The sequence below is a fragment of the Anoplolepis gracilipes genome, chromosome 15 (assembly GCF_047496725.1).
Source record: "Anoplolepis gracilipes chromosome 15, ASM4749672v1, whole genome shotgun sequence".
In the NCBI taxonomy this organism is placed as follows: Eukaryota; Metazoa; Arthropoda; class Insecta; order Hymenoptera; family Formicidae; genus Anoplolepis; species Anoplolepis gracilipes.
In genome coordinates this window covers 821380-842722 of record NC_132984.1, presented here as the reverse complement: position 1 = coordinate 842722, position 21343 = coordinate 821380, and the positions used below count along the sequence as shown (strand labels likewise).

General features: G+C 28.3%; 4 protein-coding genes across 9 annotated transcripts; 1 reads left to right on the top strand and 3 right to left on the bottom strand.

The window, feature by feature from the left end:
* Positions 1–46: 46 nt before the first annotated feature.
* Positions 47–1890, bottom strand: Bug (thioredoxin domain-containing protein bug). 2 transcript variants are annotated; one of them, XM_072906922.1, is made up of 4 exons: positions 1492–1890; positions 937–1214; positions 634–860; positions 47–538 (listed from the first exon to the last, which is right to left on the bottom strand). In XM_072906922.1, exons 1-4 carry the CDS (start codon positions 1541–1543, stop codon positions 184–186), a joined length of 912 nt encoding a protein of 303 aa, XP_072763023.1. In that variant the 5' UTR covers positions 1544–1890; the 3' UTR covers positions 47–183. The 2 variants fall into 2 exon arrangements, with proteins under 2 accessions (XP_072763023.1, XP_072763024.1); XM_072906923.1 differs by having other exon boundaries at positions 937–1187.
* A 170-nt stretch (positions 1891–2060) lies between these two features.
* On the bottom strand, positions 2061–4218 carry LOC140673772 (uncharacterized). Its single transcript, XM_072906924.1, has 5 exons — positions 4021–4218; positions 3828–3925; positions 2827–2964; positions 2600–2730; positions 2061–2443 (listed from the first exon to the last, which is right to left on the bottom strand). The coding sequence occupies exons 1-5, from the start codon at positions 4028–4030 to the stop codon at positions 2227–2229; spliced, it is 594 nt and encodes a 197-aa protein (XP_072763025.1). The 5' UTR covers positions 4031–4218; the 3' UTR covers positions 2061–2226.
* Positions 4219–4779: 561 nt separating this feature from the next.
* Positions 4780–8164, top strand: LOC140674104 (tyrosine--tRNA ligase, cytoplasmic-like). Of its 4 annotated transcripts, none has more exons than XM_072907461.1 (8): positions 4780–4899; positions 5343–5747; positions 6103–6365; positions 6455–6670; positions 6795–6986; positions 7106–7370; positions 7549–7690; positions 7847–8164. In XM_072907461.1, the coding sequence occupies exons 2-8, from the start codon at positions 5374–5376 to the stop codon at positions 7958–7960; spliced, it is 1566 nt and encodes a 521-aa protein (XP_072763562.1). In that variant the 5' UTR covers positions 4780–4899; positions 5343–5373; the 3' UTR covers positions 7961–8164. The 4 variants fall into 4 exon arrangements, with proteins under 4 accessions (XP_072763562.1, XP_072763559.1, XP_072763561.1 ...); XM_072907458.1 differs by having other exon boundaries at positions 7103–7370; XM_072907460.1 differs by having other exon boundaries at positions 4790–4875; positions 7103–7370.
* An 82-nt stretch (positions 8165–8246) lies between these two features.
* Sas (stranded at second) lies at positions 8247–20334 on the bottom strand. Of its 2 annotated transcripts, none has more exons than XM_072907454.1 (12): positions 19568–20334; positions 16358–16918; positions 15154–15435; positions 13876–14068; positions 13560–13774; positions 12650–12996; positions 11770–12037; positions 11330–11519; positions 10636–11134; positions 9761–10124; positions 9347–9540; positions 8247–8929 (listed from the first exon to the last, which is right to left on the bottom strand). In XM_072907454.1, the coding sequence occupies exons 1-12, from the start codon at positions 19671–19673 to the stop codon at positions 8831–8833; spliced, it is 3318 nt and encodes a 1105-aa protein (XP_072763555.1). In that variant the 5' UTR covers positions 19674–20334; the 3' UTR covers positions 8247–8830. The 2 variants fall into 2 exon arrangements, with proteins under 2 accessions (XP_072763555.1, XP_072763556.1); XM_072907455.1 differs by having other exon boundaries at positions 9322–9540; positions 19568–20331.
* Positions 20335–21343: the final 1009 nt, after the last annotated feature.

Sequence of the window (21343 nt, the reverse complement as noted above, 5' to 3'; positions counted from 1 at the left end):
TTGAATAACTATTATACACTTCAAAGTATTTGTGATACATATAAAATAATTCTAAATTTTATATATTTACTTTTCTTCCTCTCTATATCTATTTATATATAAACATATACTTGTATTATATACATACGCATATTTACAAAATTTTTATAAATAAATAACTTTATAACTAATAATAAAATCTATTTAGTCGACATGTTCGTGTTGTGCATTACTCTCACGCCAAGTATTCTGAATGAGCTCGACAAACTGTTGCCACCATCTGCTACGCGACGTAAAATACAATACGCAAGCAATAATAAAAATCCACGACAGCACTAGACAATAATCCATTTCATTGGAAGGCGTGCTTCCAACCGGCCCCATGAAATCCGCCGATGTAACATAAAGTGAGCCATTCGGTTGTAGATTTGTCAGATGAGACACAAATTTAGCAAACAATTCCAGAGTATAAACAGTATCATTGAATTTAGCGACAGGCTTGCCATTGTGAACTAACATCAATGTTGGCACCCCAACTATTCCATATTGAGCATTGAAGCTATAAACAATATATTTTCTTCAGATTACATTACCAATTTCAAAGACTAATAAAAAATTAATATAAATCTTTTTATAGATATTTTGCACGTTTACCTTTGATGTTTTATAGCATCAATAGCCACAGCTTTAATATGAGGAAACGAACGTGGTATAGCATTAAAATGTGGTGCAGCTTGACTGCTAAATATGCACCATCTAGCATAAAATAATACTACAACACATGTTCCTGGTAGCTGCTTACCATCTTTGTCACTTCTCGAGCGATTATTTGGACCAGGTTCTAAGATTAATAATTCCATAAGTCTTGTTGCATTGACAATCTATAATATGTATATAAGAAAGATTAGAAAAATTATTTCTTTTATATAATCCTGTAATATTATTTTAAATATTAACCTCAACAGGACCATATATCTTCTCCGATGAACAATTAATTTTTGTAATATTAGTCGACATGGTGTTTGTGGCATTTATCGCTACTTCACCATTTATTTTTACAGTATCTTTTTCCTCATTTGTTTGTACTTGTTCGTTTGTATGTTCTTGTTCATTTGTATATGCTTTTCCATTTTCTTCTTGAGTTAACGAATCTATAATAGCTTCTGTCATAATTTCTTCTATAATCTCTTCGCTGGTTATATAAGTGACTAAAAATATACAGATATAATAAATATCTGTTTTAAAAAATTGATTAAATTACAAAATTTAATTATTTCTCTATCAGAATAACATATTTAAAAAATTTATCAATTATAAAATTTATATTTATATTTGTAAATTATTTGCATATATACATACATTTATAGATTTTAAAAATATTATTTATATAATTTAGTTATTACATAATTTTCTTATATTGATATATTAATTTTTAAAAAAATATATGTATACATAGTATACACACAAATACACAAACACACACACATGTGCAATATTAAATTATTTTTTTACCTAAAATTAGAAAAGGCACACTAAAGTTTATAAAGCTTCTTAATAAGATCATCTTGTGCAATTTTATATCTACAACATAAGCTTACATCAAAACATTACGTTTAATCAAATCGAATTACATTTAAAACGTGTTCTAGTTATAACCCTAACGATCAACAGAAGTGACGGAGGAACTTTATGGGTATGGGCGGGGATACGCGGGCGGGAGAGACTTTGCGCATGCGCAGCGAATACGGCATCAGAAATGTATAAAGGTGCATTTTTAATTAAAGAGAAACCTGAAAGGAATCACGCTACCGTTTTCCATGTATCCGGCGCATAGACATAGAATATGATAAAAGTTATGGATGGGAAAATGGCACCTTGATCTTTCTCAGACTTTTTTTTTCTGATAGTATATACATTTTTTATGTCTACAATATAAAATCGTAATTTAGTGTGAATTATTGATAATAAATTGATTCATGAATTACAAATTATGGATATATCACAAACATGTGACGATTTATCTTTAGACATATCGTTTCAATTTGATTAAATTAAATTTAATAAAAAGATAAGCACTAGACTTATTTTAATTCAATTGTATTTATATATAAACAATGATTAACATATCATAAAACGCATATAGCAAACATATGTATTGGTTCGTCAAATTTTATCATTACTCGGTCAGATGTGAAGATATTAATATTGCGGTAATCAATTAGCCATACAATTATCTATCGGAAGGTTTTAAGATTTCTTTCCGAGTGCTTTTTGCGTCAACTCGGTTTTTTTTTGTTGTGCCATTTCCTTTTGCTTTTTCTCTTCCTCCCGTCGCTTTGCTGCCTCTTCTCGTTGCTGCTTAATTATAGCTAATCGTGCTAAATCCGCCCGAGCTTCGTCCGTTTTACCAGCTGCATGTAATTTTTGATAATTCGCATAAGCTCTTTGTTTTTCTAACTGTTCCCTGTAAATTATAGATTCTATATAACTCAATGCCAAAGAAAAGACTTATATCACAAGATATAATTTAAAAAAAAAAAAAAAAAAAAAAAATGGATATAACTCCAAAACAATATCATTCGACAATTATGATTATTCATTCAAAGCCATGGTCACATACCGTTCTCTTCGAGATAATTCAGGTTTTGCATCTAACGATTGATTCAAATGGCTTAGTTTCTTAGTTTTCTTTTGTATTCTGTTTGGATTTTCTACTTCAATTAAATTCTCTACGCCCTTTGCTTTGCCTCCCTATATAAATAGAATATTAATTAATGAAAGATCATATAAAAAAAATTTATTTAATATTAAATATAGCTATATAAAAAATTTTTTTAGTCAAAATACCTCTGTTTCTGATTCTGAATCTGAGTCACTCTCACTATCCGTGGCACTCAAATTCTTTGATTTATTAGTGCCACTTGATTTAGGTTTTTCATCATCGTCTTCTTCTTCTTCTTCAGAACTGTCCTGTTCCTTATTTTTCTATAAAATAAATTTTAAGTTAATCTTAGTTTTTGAACATAGCATATTGATATAAGATTTTTAGTTTGTAATCAATTAAATCTTTATAATTGTTATTCCTAGCACTTTTATTCCACAAATATCAGAAAATTTAGAATTACTTAAAAAATTTCATTTAGAAAAATGAAATACATATACATATATGTACTGCATATACTATATACTTGATATTTCATTACTTGTACAATTTTTTTCAATATTATTATTAGATATATGTTAAGTAAATGCAAATTTTTAATATATTAAGGTATATATTTTTGAGGAAAGAGATGTCACCAAATTTAAACAACCAATTATTTTCAAATAATTAGGCTCATGTCATACAATGCTTTTAGACTAAAATTAGAGTTAAATTATCAAGATCAAAGAAGTTTTTATAAATTTGTAGTAATAGCAAAAATATAGCATTTTAACTATATAATTAAAAAAATTATTTAGGAAAAGTACACTAGGGCATTAAACCTCAAAAAATCAACATAATTGCAACAATTCTTAAATTTAAGTTTAATTACAATTTAAATCACCAACTACTTTCATAAATACTATTAATACAGTAATATGAGATTAAAATAATATAATTTAATTAAGTACAAATATGTTTTAGTGCGACAAATAATACTCTATTTTTTAGTCACATGTACCAAAAATTAATAACCATATCTGTATATTTACTGAATACATTATGTTCTTTCATTTATCATAAACTGATTATGAGAAAATTAAATCTCTGACGTTAAAAATTTATACACAGCAGGCAATACCTAATAGTCATAATATGTTTAAACAGTCACGCAATGTCTATCGGTTAACCTAAAAATACTGACTCTCCACTGTTGCTTTTTTTCTTCCTGGCGACGTTGTTCCTCTAACTCCTCCGGATTCGTAAAATGTCGATTCCTGCCTTTGTGATTTACGAATTTTCCTACATAACAAGCAGATAATCATAATAATTATATATAAATAGGATAAATTCTCTTGAAAAATGAGAACACAACATAGACAAAAGGATGTATTCACCTCGTGGCATTGTAGTTTGTAAATAATAAAGAGATGCTGTAAGGTTAGTAATTAAAATATCGTAAAGAGCTTTCGCTGAGAAACCACTTCAAGAAATTGTCTTATATCTTATTTTTTTTTTTAACTTTCATTCGTCATACAAATTATTGCAAAAAATTGCTCTCACATTGAATCAGATACGTTACAACCATAAATATAATAAAGATAGACCACTGACCTCTCACTTGAAAAAACGGTCAGAGAGTATGTATGTATATAGATGACATTCTGCTCGCCTAGAAAATGGCTGCCTCCTTTGACATTTTGCGCGCGAAATACAAATCATCATCAGCTACATTTTTTCAAATTCTTTTCTATTATTTATTATTATACTATTATTTTACAAATTCTTTTTATTCTCTTTCAAATTCTTTAATTCAAAGCTATATATATATATATATATACATTACATAATGTAAATAATAATTATATAAACTCACTTATTATTATTATTATTATTATCATTATTATTATTATTATTATTATTAATGTTTATATTATTAACTTTTCTAATATAATTGAAACAGCTAGAACTATTATAGTAATTAATTGTAAAAGGTATATTAAACTTAAAGTAATGTATATTTATGTATATTAAATTTTATATTACATACTTGAAAAAGCTAAAATATTGATTTTTCGATTTTTTTTAAAGAAGGACACCCTGTATAGTCTAAGGTTGTCTCGCATCATATGGCCTTAAGGCTATTACACATGAAACAGTTTTAAAACATGCGTATAGATCTTACTGAGGTAGATCTGTAGTCATCGATTTTGACGTATTTCCTACATTCACACGTGAAACTATTTCGACCGGTAATCTTTTACATTGCTCTCTTGGTATGATATTTTAGGTTACCCCTAAATTTTAATATGAATTTTTCGTATCAGAAAATATATATTGGTTTGATTAATTGTTACATTTTGAAAATCTCTTAATCTTTCTCCTAAAATTTTTCATGGATATATGTCAAAAAATGTACGAATAAAATATCTTTTCCTCAAATATCTTTAAATTTTAATTAAAAATATCTGATACAAAGAGATAATTAAAAATTTAATCAATAGAATTTTATTAAATTTTGTATATACCTCGTGCAATATGCTGATGTAATGTTAGGTATAATGCAGTAAAAATAATGATACACCATATGTAACATATGTATGTATATATCTCTTGCTTTTGCATAATTAAAACTTAGAAAATAATGCAATTATAATTGTGAATGCTAAAGCAAACAAGGATGTAATTCATGAATTATAAAATATAATAATTTGTTTAGGAAATTGGAAGGGCACATATAAAGAACAAAAATGGCGTTGGCGTGGATCGAGAAATATAAACTTATTACCAGAAACCTGGCAGAATGGTTAGGAGATGAGAAACTCAAAAGTATCTTGAAGGAACGTGATCTCAAACTGTATTGGGGTACAGCTACAACCGGGAGACCTCACATCGGTTACTTTGCTCCCATGTCCAAGATAGCTGATTTCTTACGAGCAAGAGCAGAAGTAACAATTCTCTTCGCAGATCTCCATGCATATTTAGATAACATGAAAGCACCCTGGGAACTTTTGGAACTTCGTACTCAATATTATGAAGCTATAATCAAGGCAATGTTGAAGTCCATTGACGTTCCTTTGGACAAATTAAAGTTTGTCAAAGGCACAGATTACCAGTTATCAAAGTAGGTTGATAAAACTCCTTATTTCAATGCATCTTGCATCATATTATGCTTTTTTATTGTAATATATATATATATATTTTATATATACAGGGTGCAGAAACAGTCATGGAATACTCTGATATTTCGAAAACTATGAATTCTACACAAAAATATTTTTAATAAAAATTGTAGAGTTTAAAATAACCCAAGGTTAAAATAATACTACTATTTAAAGTCCTAAAAACTTTTATTTGAAATATTTTTTCTAAAATCCATAATCCTCGAGATATTAGAGCGTTTTATTACTTTTTCCCATTCTGTATATTATATATTATCACTACTATAATTAACTAAAATTGTTCTTTTTCTTTTCAAGGGAATACTCATTGGATGTATATCGTCTGAGCTCGCTTGTGACAGAGCATGATGCGAAGAAAGCTGGTGCTGAAGTTGTTAAGCAGGTTTCTAATCCTCTGCTTTCTGGTCTCCTTTATCCAGGATTACAAGCACTTGATGAGCATCATTTGAAAGTAGACGCACAGTTTGGTGGCGTCGATCAGAGGAAAATCTTCACTTTTGCAGAAAAGTATCTGCCTATGATGGGATATGAGAAATGTGTTCATTTAATGAATCCAATGAGTCAGTATTAAATAGCAGACATTTGCCTGTTGTTTCACTCAAATATATCGCAACTTTTACGTATCTCTTTCATATTTGTTTTTTTCTAGTTCCTGGTTTGGCAGGTACAAAAATGTCTTCGTCTGAAGAAGATTCCAAGATTGATCTGTTGGACAATGCTGCGACGGTAAAGAAAAAGTTGAAGAAAGCGTTTTGTGAACCTGGCAATATTGTGGACAACGGAGTCTTAGCATTTTCCAAACATTCTCTATTTCCATTATTTAAAAATGATGAAGTTTTCAATGTACCAAGAACTGCAGAATTTGGTATATAAAGTGCATTATTTTGTCATGCTTTTTGTGATTTGATCTATTACAAAAAATAATAGATTCAGTAAAAAAAAAAAGAATAAAATTTAATAAATATTTTTTAACATTTCCGCAATTTCAGGCGGTGACGTGTCCTTCTCAAAATATGAGGATTTGGAAGCTGCTTTTGCGAATCAAGATATACATCCTGGTGACTTGAAAAATGCTGTAGAGATATACATTAACAAACTCTTGGATCCAATTAGAAAGGAATTTGAAACAAATCCAAAGTTGAAATCGCTTGCAAATAAAGCATATCCAGCAAAAAAGCAAAGTAATTTAGCTTATTACGAGTATTTTATGAAAAAAATGTTTCTGTCAAGAATTGTATGCACAAAATTAGTTTCATATATAGTATTGCCATATAATTACAATCTATCTTTTATTTAGAAGCCCAGGAAGTGGAAATTACTCCTGCAAGATTGGATATCCGAGTGGGCAAAATAATCGAAGTTGAGAAGCATCCCGATGCGGATTCACTCTACATTGAGAAAATAGATTTAGGTGAACCAAATGGCCCACGTACTATAGTCAGTGGGCTAGTCAATTTTGTACCTTTGAATGAAATGGAAAATAGAATGGTAGTGATCTTGGCCAATTTGAAGCCAGCAACGCTCAGGGGAGTTTCATCACATGGAATGGTTCTCTGTGCTTCAGTGTAAATATCCTATTACAGTACAAATAACATTTTAATCTTATTAATGTATATATTTGTTGGACATAAAATTACAATTTGTAATATAACATCGTTATATTACAAATTAAGGCAGAATATGAATAAATATTATGTGTGTGATAATGAATTAAAATATAATTCAATATTATATTTTATATAGTGAAGAACCAACGAGACAAGTAGAGCCTTTGAGACCTCCTGCAAACAGCGTGCCTGGTGATAAAATTATTATCGAGGGATATGAAGATGGGACAGCAGATGATGTATTAAATCCAAAGAAGAAAGTGTGGGAAAAACTACAGGTACATATATATGTTATGATCATTTAACAATGAGTGCTGGATATCTTACTAAACCTTCGTATTCCTAATTCAAGAAATTAAGGAAATCAAGATAAAAAATGTTTTATATATAGTATAATTATTACATATATATGATATAGCATACTCTGTCACTAGGTTGACCTTGTGGTAAATGGAGATGGAATAGCATCTTGGAGTGGGAATCCATTGCTCACTTTGACAGGTGACAAGATAACAAGTGATACTCTCAGAAACGTTCCAATTAAATAATGCAGTTAAAACTAGCTTTATGTTCATGTCACATCGATTGATTAGCTAGAAATTTATTGCTTTTATGAAATGTTTCATTTTTTGTATTTTTCTAGCATTTAATAGGCGTATACACATACACACCTATCAATATACAAAGAAAGTATATAATTATAAAAGTTTGATCAAAAGTAGTAAATACATATATAAATAAGTTCAATGACATTTATTATGATTCATGATGAAATTATAAAATGGACATCATAGCTTTTATTATTTAACATAAACATGTACTTTTAAGTACAAAAGTATTGCTGTGGTTTACATAAAATGCTGCATGATTAAACCACCTATTTTCATGTAATGGACTGTATAAAACCTTACAATTTTTATATTAAACATTTTTTTTTAATCTAGTTTTCGACATATCAGGATATTCTGTTACTTTTTTGCTACTCTCTATGTATATATGCACAAGATGTTAATAAAAATTGACTATTATGCTATTGCAACAATAATGTATTCCTGAGACTAAATCGAGTTAAAACGTTTTGTTTTTTCCTCTGGCAAAGAGTATCAAGATATCATGAGCTAAATATTGAACAATTTGCCGAATGATGCAAGCATGATATAGTAATAATGTAATTTTTTTATAACAATACTCGTTTTAATTAAAACTTAACAATATTTCTTAACATACATACTTTGCATTCATACTTAATATAAGTTATAATAACATTAACAATACTTATTCTATGTGTACCTAGACTTATACTAATTTAGTATGTATATTATTAAGAAATATTGTTAAAATTTAATTATTTATGATTTATGAAACGTGAATATACATATGTCGTATAAATAAATATTTATTTAATAAATTATAGAACTTCAGGCAGTTTCCTTGATATTCAAATTGATGATCGCCATCTCGTGATCTGTTGTAGTTTTGTTCCTTCCATTAGATATAGTAAACACATCTTCACAGGTCTAAAAAAAAACAATATTCATGATGAATATTTTCTTATTATTCTTATAACAAAATATACACATTTTTGTATAAAACTGGAAAAGATTTATTGCAAAGTAAGCGCAACAACGGCGTTTTTTACTTTAAGTTAAAAATAAACTGAAAATGCTTTAATATACATTAAAATTACATTAATAATAACAAAAGGTATTTATGAAAAAAAGTGTATTGTAATGTTACTATATATATTTTGAATCATTTTTTATCAATATGTGGTGAAAAATTTTATATTTTAAAATATATTATTAGATATGTTTTAATAAATTTATTTGAGTTTCCTTAGTTTCAAAATTTAGCAGTTGACATATTTGATGCATTTACTTCACGTTATAAAAAAATAATAACAAATTACCCATAGTTTCTTGTTGTAATTCTACCTTGTAGGAAGGATTGTCATACGCTGATGTTGTTTTACGAGACGATATATCGGCTTTACTACTCGTTCGTCTTTTCATCAGCATCATTAACAAAATCAGAGTTGATAATATCGCCAAGGAAGCCACAATAGCCACTATCACCAAGGGGCCGTAATAATCTCCTTCATAAAGAGGAAATGATGCAATTTTTCCGGCTGAAAATAATAATCAGTTTAACTTATATAATATTAAAAAAAAGGTATAAAGATCAAATACAAAAATTTAACGTGTTTCTCTTTTAAAAGAAATGAAATTAAGACTAATCAAAAATTATTTATTGTTTGTAATAAAAAATGATAAATATATATATACATGTTGCTTAAGATTTTTTTTTCTAAATTTCTATATATAAGAAATATAAAAATATATCGTTACCTTGTTGAGACACAGTAGCCGGTGAAAGAACGCCTGGCTTGGTGATAAAATCCTGCACGTTACTCTTTTTTATTCTTCCATTTGTTAAGTATATTTCAAGCCATAATCGATACCTAGTGCCAGGCTTGAGATCACTGATGATGATGGTTTTGGCATCGGAATCTCTTTTAGCAATTTTGAAGATACTAGTGTCTTCTTTGCCAGTGTCGCTTTGGTAAATTGCACGATAAATATTCACGTATTTGTCCTCTGGATAAGGCACACCACTCCATAATATTTCGACATTTGTTGATTTGATCGTTTTAATCTCAACTTTTATGTCAAAAGAGTATGGATCTGGTTCTATCAACGTAGCTATCTGAATCTGTTATAACCGATTATACTACTATTAATAGAATTTCATATTATAAAACATAATTAAGTTCATTTTTTTTCTCAACACATATTTCTTTCTCTGTTTTTCAATTTACTATAACTCGTAATTTTTTATTGATAACTGTTTAAATATTTTTAAGATTTTAGATTGAATAAATTATAAAATTTATCATAAATATCTTAGTAAATATTCGAGAAACATTTACAAAATAATTTACTATAAATCTTTATTTTTTACTTATCATAAAATATTGTGTGCTGTCTGGGAATTTGATATGATGTCTTTATATTTGAGTTTCCATAATGTTTACAATTTTATTATATTAATAATTTTTATTGTTTTTTTTTTTAATTTTTAATATTTTTAATATTTCAATTCAATATATATAATCATCAACACTTAAACTATTGTTGAGATTAATATTAATATTCTTATATAATTAAATAAAAAATTACAAATAATATAAATATAAAATAATTGCAATAAATATATATCTTACCGTTTTCTCGCTTATTAACTCTGTTGAGTGTCCCCGAAATGGTATAAAGTAAATACCGATTTCATACGTGGTTGATGGTTTCAAGTTTTCAATTACAAAATTTGTCACAGCACGATGGATCAGTGGTGTTGTTGCATAAACTTTGCCATCGTGTTCTTTATATCTCAATTGAACAGCATCTATGAATTGTGACTCAAACTCTGTGAATTTCTTCCACATAACATTAACCCAGGTAGAGTTTGTTTCCATTATTCTAAGCTCAGCGTCAATTAGTACTTGTTGAGGCGGCAAAGTCACTTCCGTATATTTCTCTAACGTACGTACACTATAAACCTTGCTAGTTGGACTATTGGCCAAATCCTTCAGTTTCACTGTAATCTTCATTTTATATTCAGTCATCGGTTTTAAATCACCTAACTCAAACTCGAGTTGAGGTGTTGCAATTAAGTCATTAGGGGGAGCAAACACTTGTACTTTCCACGTGGATGGATCGGAATTTCTATAGAAAATTAAAACAATCAATTGCAACTTACAGTCATATGAATAACACTTTTCGTTAAATCACTTTTGATCGATCAAGCTAATTATATTGAAGTATAATACCAATTATAATTGTAAAATAAATTAAAATATATTATATAGTAGCTGCCAATATAATTCCGCAATTAAGTATAATTAGTGTCTCATTACATACGTCCTATCGCTGGTATATCGTAGTTCCACTCTTCCATGCAACCCTACCAGAACTTGGGGTATAGTAAATACTAGTCGAACTGTATGTTCATCTAGCGCTTCCAATATTTGCATCATCACTTCATTGGAGGATGGTGCTGTTGCAAATGGAGGTAGTGAAAAGCCTGGAGGTACAATATTATGGTCCAAACCTATAATACATCAATAATATATTTGTTATTATATCACATTACACATAGAGTTGATCTACCTTATTAATTATTATTGATATAAGGTCCAGAACTATGTAAGATATATAATGAGCCTTTAAATAGATAATAATAATAATGCTAATGCTATAAGTTAATATTTAAGAATCAAGACTAGGATTAGAGAGTAGAAAGTAGATTACGCGTTTATCTAATAGATATTGTATTTTGTTTCCACTAAACCGTTATTAACCTGGCAATTGTGGTGATAAATGACTACAAGTCCATTGCAAACAGCATGGATTAGCAGGTAGATGCGTCAATGTTGCCTGACGAGAAGGACACGGCAAATTGGTAGGTGGTAGAGCTGGTACAAATTGACAAGCATCTTGACAGGAGATATTTCCTAATTCGCAATAACAACGTTTCTCGCAGCCAGTAACATTTGAGGGTAATTCGGTCCAATTATCATACAGGACTCCTTCATAGTTGCAGGAACCATTATTTTTACAGCGTACCTCCTGGAAAAGTTATTATTATTATTATGGCCTAATGTTATTGATTTTATAAAAACGTGGTAAAAAAAATTTCCTCAGAATTTTTACTAAAAAATTATTATATTTAAAAAATGACTGAAAATGACATTGGATATGAATATTTACCAAGGATAAAATAATGTATTATATCTTAAACACAATAATATCTAAATAATCAAAATTCAAAAATAAGTAAAAATATATATGAATAAAATAAAGAAATAAAAATTTATTAGTTTTTTTGAAAAAAAATTTTTGTAATAATTCAAATAGAAATTTCTCTAAAATCTGAAAGATTTTATAGATTTTCAAGATAATATTTTTGATATTTTAATTATTGATTTTATTTTAAATAAACATATTATTTCTTCATTTAATTTTCATCAGGCTAATAAAAACCAGACGCAGAGGATGGTGCGTCAGTTTCAGGGAACAAATAATTTCTCGAAATGTTGCTCTTTAGCAAAAGGTTTTTTTTTTTTTTTTTTTTAACAAAAAATATAGTAGTATATTTCGGTTTGTACTTTAACACTTATATGCAGAATATTTTATATATAAATTTTCAGTTCAGAAAAAAGAAACTATTGAAGATCATACCTCAGGACAACACTGCGGTGCCTTTGGAACAAAATTTACTGGTTCCCATTCTAGACAGTGAGGATCCAGCAGATCCAGTCCAAAGTCTGTGGGACACTCTATATTGTTACATTCAGCTTTGCCTTCCACGCAGATGCAGAATTTGATGCACTCGTCGTACCATTCTGCGCCAATTTTATATGACTTTCCTCTGTAATTGCAGGAATTCTTGTCAGACATTTTCTCTGAAATGTTCGTCTTTACTACTTCAGCCGGCAGAAACACCTGTATGGCTGGTCCGGCACGACTTCCGTTTATCACACGAACGTAGTATACGTGTGCGGGTTCCAAGTTTGAAAGAATACCATCTGTAAAAAATCCTATATAGTATAGCTTTGTCCTTCTCTTCATCCTTCTTTTTGCAATTAAGTTTTCCAAGATTAACATATTCTGTATGATATGATTATTAACGAAAACTAACAAGTGTCTTAATACACACTATTATTGCAAATATTTATTAAATGCTTTATTTATTATGTTATGACTTCAATTATTTAAGACATTTATGATTTATATAAAACAAAAATTAGAAGATAAGATATATATATTAGATATGTTTTGATAAAACAAAAGTTTTTTTTTATTTTTTATTTGTAATTAATGTAAAGTGTCTATATATAATAATTTTAAAATCACATTGTTTAGTAAATTAGATGTTATATAAGTGGGCGGATATATCATAATTTTTAATACAAAAATTTTATTGGAAATCTCTATAAGATTTTCTGGAAATTCTTTGATAATTATGTAAAAATTAATAATAAAATCTTTATACTTTTAAATAAGAATGAAATTGTTAAAAAAATTAATATTTTTTTCTGAAATCTAAGTAAAATTTGAATTCTTTCTTATCATCAATAAAACTACCAACCTTTGTTAAGTTCCTGCTGCCTCCACACGTGATTGTCATGTGAGAACTCTACAGTAATATTTTGGAGGTTTTTTACAGACATTTTCAATTTGACTGCCGTTGAATTCAACACTTTTACATCTATCAAATGTACATTTAGGTCAGTGATATTGTCCGGTTTAATCTCATGTTCGCCCAAAGTAACATCGCAAAGTGTAATAGTGCAACAGGCATCTCTAAAGATCAAGTAGTCAGTTAATATCTTATTTATGAACTATTTTATTTCACGCACGATTCAATCGTTCATAATAGCTAATTTTATCCCAAGGATCTATACCTGGGATCGGATAATACAACGCAGCGTTCATGCTGATTGACTAAGGAAGTAGTCTCATTTGGTGGACATCTGGGTTGACATTTTAAATGACCTCCGCCTTCGCAGATGCATACTTTGGAACAGTCGTCTTCAACGCGTTGTCCCACAGTCACGGTCTTGTTACCGAATATGCATATTTCTTCCGGTTCAGGATCTGTAGCAGCATATATATATATATTTTTTTTTTCTATATTGAATAGCTTTTTTAATAAAAAAATAAAAACTACTTCACCAAAAAATATAAAAGAGGATTTTGAATGAAATATAGATGGCTTATGACATCTCTGATGTCGCTTGCAAATTATATGTTTGTGGAATAGCTTTCCACAGATAACAAGCACATGTCATTTTGACGTCGAAAACTGGTCATTTCTGGGTCAATGACGTCACGTGACCAAATAATGTCTAATTTAAAACGTCTTAATAATGTTGTAAAAAAACATCATAATATCGTGATTCTTAAGTCATTATTATAAATCGCCTAAGTATTACTATTTTTTAACTAAAAACTCATTTAATTTTTTATAATATCTTACATTATTGAAATAATTTTGATATTCACAATTCTCTATATCTCAGGGCCCTAACATGAATTTCCTCTATAACTTGGGACTTGATCGTGACGTTTGATCATGAATCTTTTCCTCTAGCGTGAAGTCGTGAAAAGTGAAAAGTTTCATTAACGAATTTAATTTGAGAATGAATTTTTCATTTTTTACGAATTCACGCTAGAGAAAAAGATTCGTGATCAAATGTCATGAAAACGTCACTAATAGGTCTAAAATGGTCATCAAGTCACGTCTTTTTAACGTCTTGAAATGTCCTCGGTCTGTGACATTAGTCCGTCATTTTTGCGTCATCACATCACGTCATATTTGGTTCAAACTGACCATATTTTGACAAAATGTCGTGTGCTTGCTACTTGGATTGATTATAATGCAAAATTCTTTCTGTTTCTGTAAAGAATGATAGAGCAGGTAATGTCCCTATTCTACTATTAATAAGCATTGATAAACGTACTAATAAAATCTCTGAGTATCTTTTGAGTAGAAAGTTAAATAATATAATTTTTAAGAATGAGGTAAGTTTACAATTTATAAAATTTATTTGTATTTTGTTTTATTTTAAAAGTGAACAAAAACATATGAATGAATTATGTATTTATAAATCATGAACTTACCTCAGTCTGTGCTGAGTTTATTAATTTTTTTTTTTTTTTTAGGATATAAGGAAACGTACCCGACTCTGTGGGACAGACAATAAGGGCGCAGCATGAATCCTCAGTCAATTTTTCTTGACAAGGATCTAAAGCACTACCCGCTTTGACATAAGGATAAAGACAATAATACGGCTGACAATCCGTAATTCCATTTTCGGAACATATGCATTTCTCCTTGCAATCTCGAGTGATATTTTCACCTACTGAATAAGTATAATTTCCATAGGTACACGTTGGTATCTTGAGAAATTTCGAAGCAATTTTTACGGCAGTTTCATTATGCGATGCGATGTATTCTCCCCCTACAAAATGTTGTTCAGATTGTTTAGAATTAGATTTCCTTGAAATTAACGCGAAAATATTTATCTGTTAGTCTTTTTTCGTCTTATTATATTAGTTTTGTAATTTGCAGATCTGATTATTTGCAAATGATTATTTGTATTTTATAAAATCGTAAATAAAATAATTGATGTAAATAAGATAATTCTTGTATAAAAATATTATTAAAATATGAATCCAACTTTTCTTTTTATAAATCAAATATTTCGTCATTAATTTCGTTGTATTCTCTGAATTTATTATTTATAAAAAGAAGATTCTTTGCACTTTGAGGAACTTTTTAACTCAAGGAAGATTTCTTTTAATCGCCTAACTTTTCATTAATTTTTCCTCTTCAAACATTTTTTAAAAAGCAAAAAGAAATTATTTTAAATGCAGAAAATTATATATATATATAAATAATAAAAAATTTTTTAAATTCCACCAAAATTAATGACGGAACATTTAAGTTCAGAAAGAGATGAGTTTAATTTATTTTAGTTTTCATCAAAAATATTTTATTTATTAATTATTTATGTTTATAGCTTATGTATATAATTTATAAAATGTCTATCTAAAATGTTGAAATAAAAAAATAAAATAAATAAAAGTTTTTAAAAAGGCAAAAAAGTAATATTTTTTATTATATGTTAATTAGATGTTTTGCTTAAGATAGCAATTTTTATCGTATTATAATTAATTAGTCAAAAAATAAATATTGATTAATTTTTTTCATCAATTTAAAATAATCTAAATGATAATATACTTTTTTAATCTTGTCTTGTGTACTGTATTAAACATAATATTATCTTTGTTTAAATTTCATCTAATCCAGTTTTCGCCATAAATCATTAATTACAAAAAAAATCTATATCCATTATTTTTATTATTCTCTATAACGTGTACCTTCGACATCTTTATCATCCTTGTCCATGCTGATGTCACTAAGATCCGTGACATTAGTATGCAATGAGTTCGTTGGTTCCGGAGAAGAGATGTTTAAGGCTCTACCTCTCGAGGACGTTGTTTCTTCCGTAGTTTGAGTCTCCATTGTACTGTTCATTATATTCTGGGTAGTAAGATTGCTGATTAGTGTCGTCTTCGTCGTAGCAATTATCGGTTCTCCATGAAGAAGTAATGGAATCGATATACTTGTGGCATTTATGGATTTCATCGTCGTCGACGATTGATCAATCATCTTTATTGGAGCAGTCGTGGATGAAATTGATAATAATGTCATTAAAGCATCGGAATCTGCGTTTTTTTTCGAATCATCATCTCTGATTATAGGTTTTTGGTATTTCTGGTCACCTTTAGTTTTAAAGTCTATTACAGGTTTTTTCTTTACTTCGATTGCCTTGATATCAACTTCTTTTGTTGGATACACACTTTTCAATTCTGTTATATTATTATTTCGCCATTCTGTTTGAAAAAAGTGTGCTCCTAAAGTATCTTCGCTATTGATATCTATGAATAGAAAAGGAAGATATGATGTTTGAGAGAAATTCAAATATCTAATAAAGTTGATGAATATTTTGCTTCTTTAAATGTGTAGTAAATTTTGAATACATTTTGTAAAAATCGTAGATTAGATATAAAATACAGGAATAAAGTGCCTAAATAATCATAATTGGACTAAACTGGTTGAAGGCACATTAAATATTAAGAAAAAAAAATACAGGAATAAAAATCTTGCTAAATGACATGTATATTTTTCATTCAGGTTTCTGAAGATAATAAGAAGGAATTAGATAGTCTGTCAGTGATATAAGAGATTTCGATAAAACATATATTGAAATGATATTATTTTTCATTCAGGTTTGTCGGAACAAGAAGAATTAGATAGTCAGTAATATTAAGATATAGTTTAGCTTTTATGGCATAAAAATCAAGCGCAGACCCTATTTTTGTTTCGTATGCTCCCAAACCTTTTGTACTCTTGTAATATTTTTCATTTTTATGTTGCGTATTCTTTATTATTGCGATTTGATCTACTCGCGGATATCAAGAGTCTATAAGAAAACCGAGCATCTTTCTCATGCGGTCATTAAAGTCTCCGACCATTTGGTCGCCAACGCCAAATAGACGAAATTAATTGCTAATATTCTCTAAATAATTAAGTCACAAAACACAACGGAATCAAGATATACCGAATAACGGTAGTCACATGGATGACGTGAAAGGAAAGGAATGGCAGGAGAGGGAAGCCCCACACACACACACACACACACACACACACACATACATAAAGAGGTACAAATTATTGAATCTGACCGCGATCTGAAAAGAGACTTGTACTTCAAATATAGCTACATATGTCTTTTTCGATAATCTTATTTACTGATTCTTTTTGACGATAATATAGTTTGTAAGATTATTAATTTTAAAGAGAATGTTATAGAATTTTATATGTATTTGTTTAAAAAATAAACTTCTTCTCTCTTCTATTTTATATTTTATTTATATATTACGAGTAAAGCATATATTTTTTATATATTTTAATATAAAAATTGTATACAGATTTTATTAATCTATCTTTAATATAGGTGATAAACCTTCAAATATTTTCTTTTTCGAATAATTTAATTATATAAAGATTCAAATTATTTGGAATATTATTTAAAACCGGAAATTCTTAAAAGTCTTCAAAATCTTAAAGTCTTGAAAAAGAGTCTTGAGAAGAATGTTTTAAAAATCTTTATATCTACGAAATCTTTCTTAAAAAATACTTGATATTATAATATTAAATATTATACATAATACGCACGTAAATAAATAAATAAGTCAATAAATAAATATATATATATGTTTTGCAATTGATTTTTTGCCTACTTTTTTATATCATGAATTCAAATTAATAAATCTACATAAATTCGAATAAATTCGACTCGTTTGATCCAAATTAACTGGACAGTTTAAATATTTGAAACTTAATGAGCTAATTATATATAATTGATTGCAGATGTGCAAAAATCAACATTCGAATTGTACACTTGCTCAAATCGTACTTACTCGACTTTCTACATAATGCATATGTATATATGTATAAATTATAAATTTCTTTTAGTTTTATCAAAAATTAATATCATAATCACATTTTTTTAAAATATTTTTTACTCTATTAATATTACGTTTTTTTTTTTAATTAAAACGTTTTAATCAGATAAATAATTTCTTGGAATTTTAAAGCGTGTAGGTATTAATGAATGCTCAACATGCCGTAAAGACTAGTTCCAAAAAAAAGAAAGTACTTATTAACAAACATGTATTATAAATTATAAAATAAAAAAATACACACAATTAAACACAGTTTATGTTTTGACAATATAATCAAATAACCGTATAATAAAGTTTCGCATTGTAATTTTGCAAATCAAATAAATGCTTATAAAGTAATGCTCTCTTTCTGTGCTGTTCTTCCACTTACATTTGTTATGCGAGCATGTGACGATGTTAGAGTGAGAAAGCGAGTGAAAGGCGGGACACGCAACATTTTTATTCTAGACATGTGTGATTAGAATAAGAGTGAAAATTATAATGTTTTAAACTTCACGTTCAAGTAATAATTTAAATCATAATTAAAAACATTCAATTATAATCAAGAATTAAATACTAATTGTTTTAAAATTATTTATTACGTCCTCATCAATCATTGAACTCTTTGACTACGATATTTTCCTCTTTTTCGCTCCGTCTTTCACATGATTTTATTAAAAAAAAAAATTATTATTATGATTGATAATTTTGAAAGTATTTTAAATCCTATTTTGAGAATAATTTTTATATTTTTAGCTTCTCTGAACCATATAACTTTCTCAAAATATTTTCATGTCGGTCTAAGCAAAAAAAATGTTTAAAATACTTTCTAAAAAAAGTACTCTTAATAGATGAAACATTATATACAAAATTTTCAAATATTTTAAATTAGAATTAAGGACATTTTTCAAATATTTTCTTTTAAATGTTAGTCTTTTTGATATATTTTCTTACGTACATGAAGCACTTCTGTTGTCTATTTTATTAAGATATTTTATTGATAATTTTTAAATAATATTATAGATTTATTATAAACATTATATATTAATAAGACAGATTTATCTTCGAAGAAGAGCTCACCGGGTGTTGTGGCAATTCGCATTTCAGTATTGGCGGTCGTCAAGGAAAAGGCGACCCCGCCTAAGAAGCAGAGCCTTAGCAGAAAGCATTTTTCCTGGATATGCATTCTACTGCATTCTTCTGCACAGCACCGTACACATACAAACACGTGCACCCACTGTTTCTTTCTTTCTCCCTTTTTTTCTTTTAATGAAAAAAAATCACAAAATATATCAGCAAAAAAATCCAAATACACCTTCTCGATGAGCCACTATTCGCCGAGAAACCAACAACGCGGGAACAACGGATAGCCCGTAGTTGACTGGAACGGGTTTCAGAGACCTGGATATTAGTAAGGAGAAAAAGAGAGAGAATGGTCCATTCTTCACGTGTATATATATATATATATATATATATATATATATATATATATAAGTGTGTGTGAGAGAGAGAGAGAGAGGGGGGAGAGGACAGAGTCTCGAAAGGATTGTGTTGAACTCGTGGTTCACGAAACACTGTCGTGTATAAGCACGTTGAAAGCGTGGCAACTGATCGACTGGCCGCTCTCTCTCGTCTCCCTTTATGATCCGTTCCGAGGCTGGAGTTAAAGTGCAGTGCAACGGTGAACGGGATTCACCTCCACGCAACACACACACACACACACATATATATATATATATATATTTACACGTACGTATTGCTGTAATATTATGTGTAACAGATTTGAAATATAGTTTTAAAAAAAGTGTTTTTTTATACAATTATTATAAAATATATCTCTAACATTAAAAGATAATCAAATAATTTCTCATTTTCTATTAAAATTTCTGATGCTGAACTCTTAACAGGTATGCGTGCACGCACGCACGCGTGTGAGTAGATAATAAGTGAGCGAGTGAGATAATTCCCATGTGCCATAAAAAAAGAGTATTTAATTATTAAGAAATTACATTAATTATTATTTAAAAATTACATTAATTTATATTAAGGAATTACAATTTAAAAAGAGAGAGAGATAAAAGACGCCAGGTCTACGCATCTACATATTTGAAAAAATATAATACACAAGTATTATTTTTAATATATTTTAGCCATGTATGATTAAGTGCTTTGCTTGCCAAAATTAAGAATAATTGAAAGTCTTACAATTATTTAAATCTGAAAGTAATAATTTTATAAAAATGCTTATTTAATGCATTCTTGCAGATAATAACAGATAGATGTTTATCAGCGATTATTATCATCACACACTTTTGACACATGCATGCATTATATCAATATTATATCTCATACATATCTAAATAACTTATATCTAAGTTTATATCTTAAGTTTAAATTTGCTTTGTACAATTAGATACATTGTAAATCTGTTAATTAATAATAACACAGATGTCTGTCAATGCTTAACTACTATTAATATTATAAATCAATGTTTGCGCGCGAATTGACTTTCTACACATGAGATAATATTATTCTCTTAATAAACAGTGAAAACTATCTCAACTAAAGAGCCTACGATAGACTATATTGAATGTGAAATAAGAATGTGTAGATAATAATAATAACAATAATAATAATAATAATAATAGTAATAATAATAGAAATAATATTTTGCAACAAACATAACTAGATTTATCTATATACATATTTATTAATTTGTATGTGTGTCGATTAAAATACATGACACACATCCACATACACACACACACACGCAACGCGCACGCACACACACACACACACACACACACACATACACATATATATATATATGTATCTAAAACTTTATTTTCAGGTTTT